The sequence below is a fragment of the Arachis stenosperma genome, chromosome 8 (genome assembly GCF_014773155.1).
Source record: "Arachis stenosperma cultivar V10309 chromosome 8, arast.V10309.gnm1.PFL2, whole genome shotgun sequence".
NCBI lineage: Eukaryota > Viridiplantae > Streptophyta > Magnoliopsida > Fabales > Fabaceae > Arachis > Arachis stenosperma.
The window spans coordinates 27,269,129-27,270,296 of record NC_080384.1 but is presented as its reverse complement, the minus strand read 5'-3'; the positions used below and the strand labels follow the sequence as shown (position 1 = coordinate 27,270,296).

At 38.0% G+C, this 1,168-nt stretch overlaps 1 protein-coding gene across 1 annotated transcript; it reads left to right on the top strand.

Annotated features, from left to right (window-relative positions):
- The first annotated feature begins 253 nt into the window (after positions 1–253).
- Positions 254–588, top strand: LOC130943824 (ATP synthase small subunit 6-A, mitochondrial-like). Its single transcript, XM_057871852.1, has 2 exons — positions 254–434; positions 542–588. The coding sequence occupies exons 1-2, from the start codon at positions 314–316 to the stop codon at positions 586–588; spliced, it is 168 nt and encodes a 55-aa protein (XP_057727835.1). The 5' UTR covers positions 254–313.
- The last annotated feature ends 580 nt before the right edge of the window (positions 589–1,168 follow it).

Below are 1,168 nucleotides of genomic sequence, written 5' to 3'. Positions count from 1 at the left end.
ATCGTAATTAATTACTCATATTATCTTTTCACTTTTTTTTTTCCCATCAGATCCAATTTTTAGTGTGACTTTTTTTGGGTCCAGGAGTGTAATTTTTGTAGATGCCCTACAATAACCAAGTTTAATACTAATGGGCCTCATTTATTAGGCCCACTTTGTTTTCTTTCTTGTTAAATGGGCTTCTAATTCCGACGACCAAAAAAAATGAAGGCGTGGTATATATATGCGTGTCTGCAAGAAAGGGAGAGAGAAGCTCAAGAGAAAGAGAAAGAGAAAGAGTAAGAGAGAAGGGAGTTAGCTGCGCCGGAGAAAAATGCGTCTTTTCGATCCATGGCCTGTGTTCTTCAAGCGCGAATTCAAGCGCAACTGGCCCTTCCTCGTTGGATTTGCCACCAGCGGGTTCATTGTAACCAAATTCTCTCTCAGTCTTACTGGTACTAACTCCTCCTTTCTTCTTAAATCATTTTCTTTTTAATAATTTGTTGAATTTCATCTTTGAATTTTGTTCTGAATCTAATTGATTGTCCCTTCGATTTCGCAGAGGAGGATGCCAAAAAATCGCCATTCGTTCAGCAGCACAGGAGGTAATTCTCCACCCTCCAAACCCTAACTTTCCTTTTAACGTATTTTGGCCTTTTTTTTTTGGGTATAGATTTGCTTCTCGCGATTCCGATTGTGGAAAAAATTTCGAATCATTTTAGTTTGAATACACATGATTCGTGCAATGTCTGATTCCCCTGTGTTGTAGATCGCATCTTTTAGATTCTTAAACTATGATTTGGTTCCCCACCCCTCCCCCCTTTCTTTTTTTCGCTGCATAGTTTGTTCAAGCAGTTGATTAGAACAGAAGTATAGCTTTCATTTCTCAATTGTTGACCATGGTAGCAATGCAATGCTAAAATCTGCAAGCTCATTTTCTACTTCCTTTGTTGCTCCCGTTTCTATTTAGTCCTCATCTAAGGGTGACAAAATTGTGAAAATACTACATTCTCGTTATAATCCAATCTAATTCAACCATTGGATTGATATTAATTGCTCAAGAATTAAACAAATGGATCGGTTACTTTTATTTATTGTGTTGGTTCTGGATAGGTTTGCCCGTGCATTCTTCATCCCTACTCCCTAGCTCTAGTCCCTCATCTTTTATTTGGTTAATGTGTCTTCCAAG

Coding starts and splice junctions, on each gene's coding strand:
- LOC130943824 (XM_057871852.1), top strand. CDS start 314: ATGCGTCTTTTCGATCCATGGCCTGTGTTCTTCAAGCGCGAATTCAAG. Junction 435..541: donor ATTCTCTCTCAGTCTTACTG/GTACTAACTCCT, acceptor TCGATTTCGCAG/AGGAGGATGCCAAAAAATCG.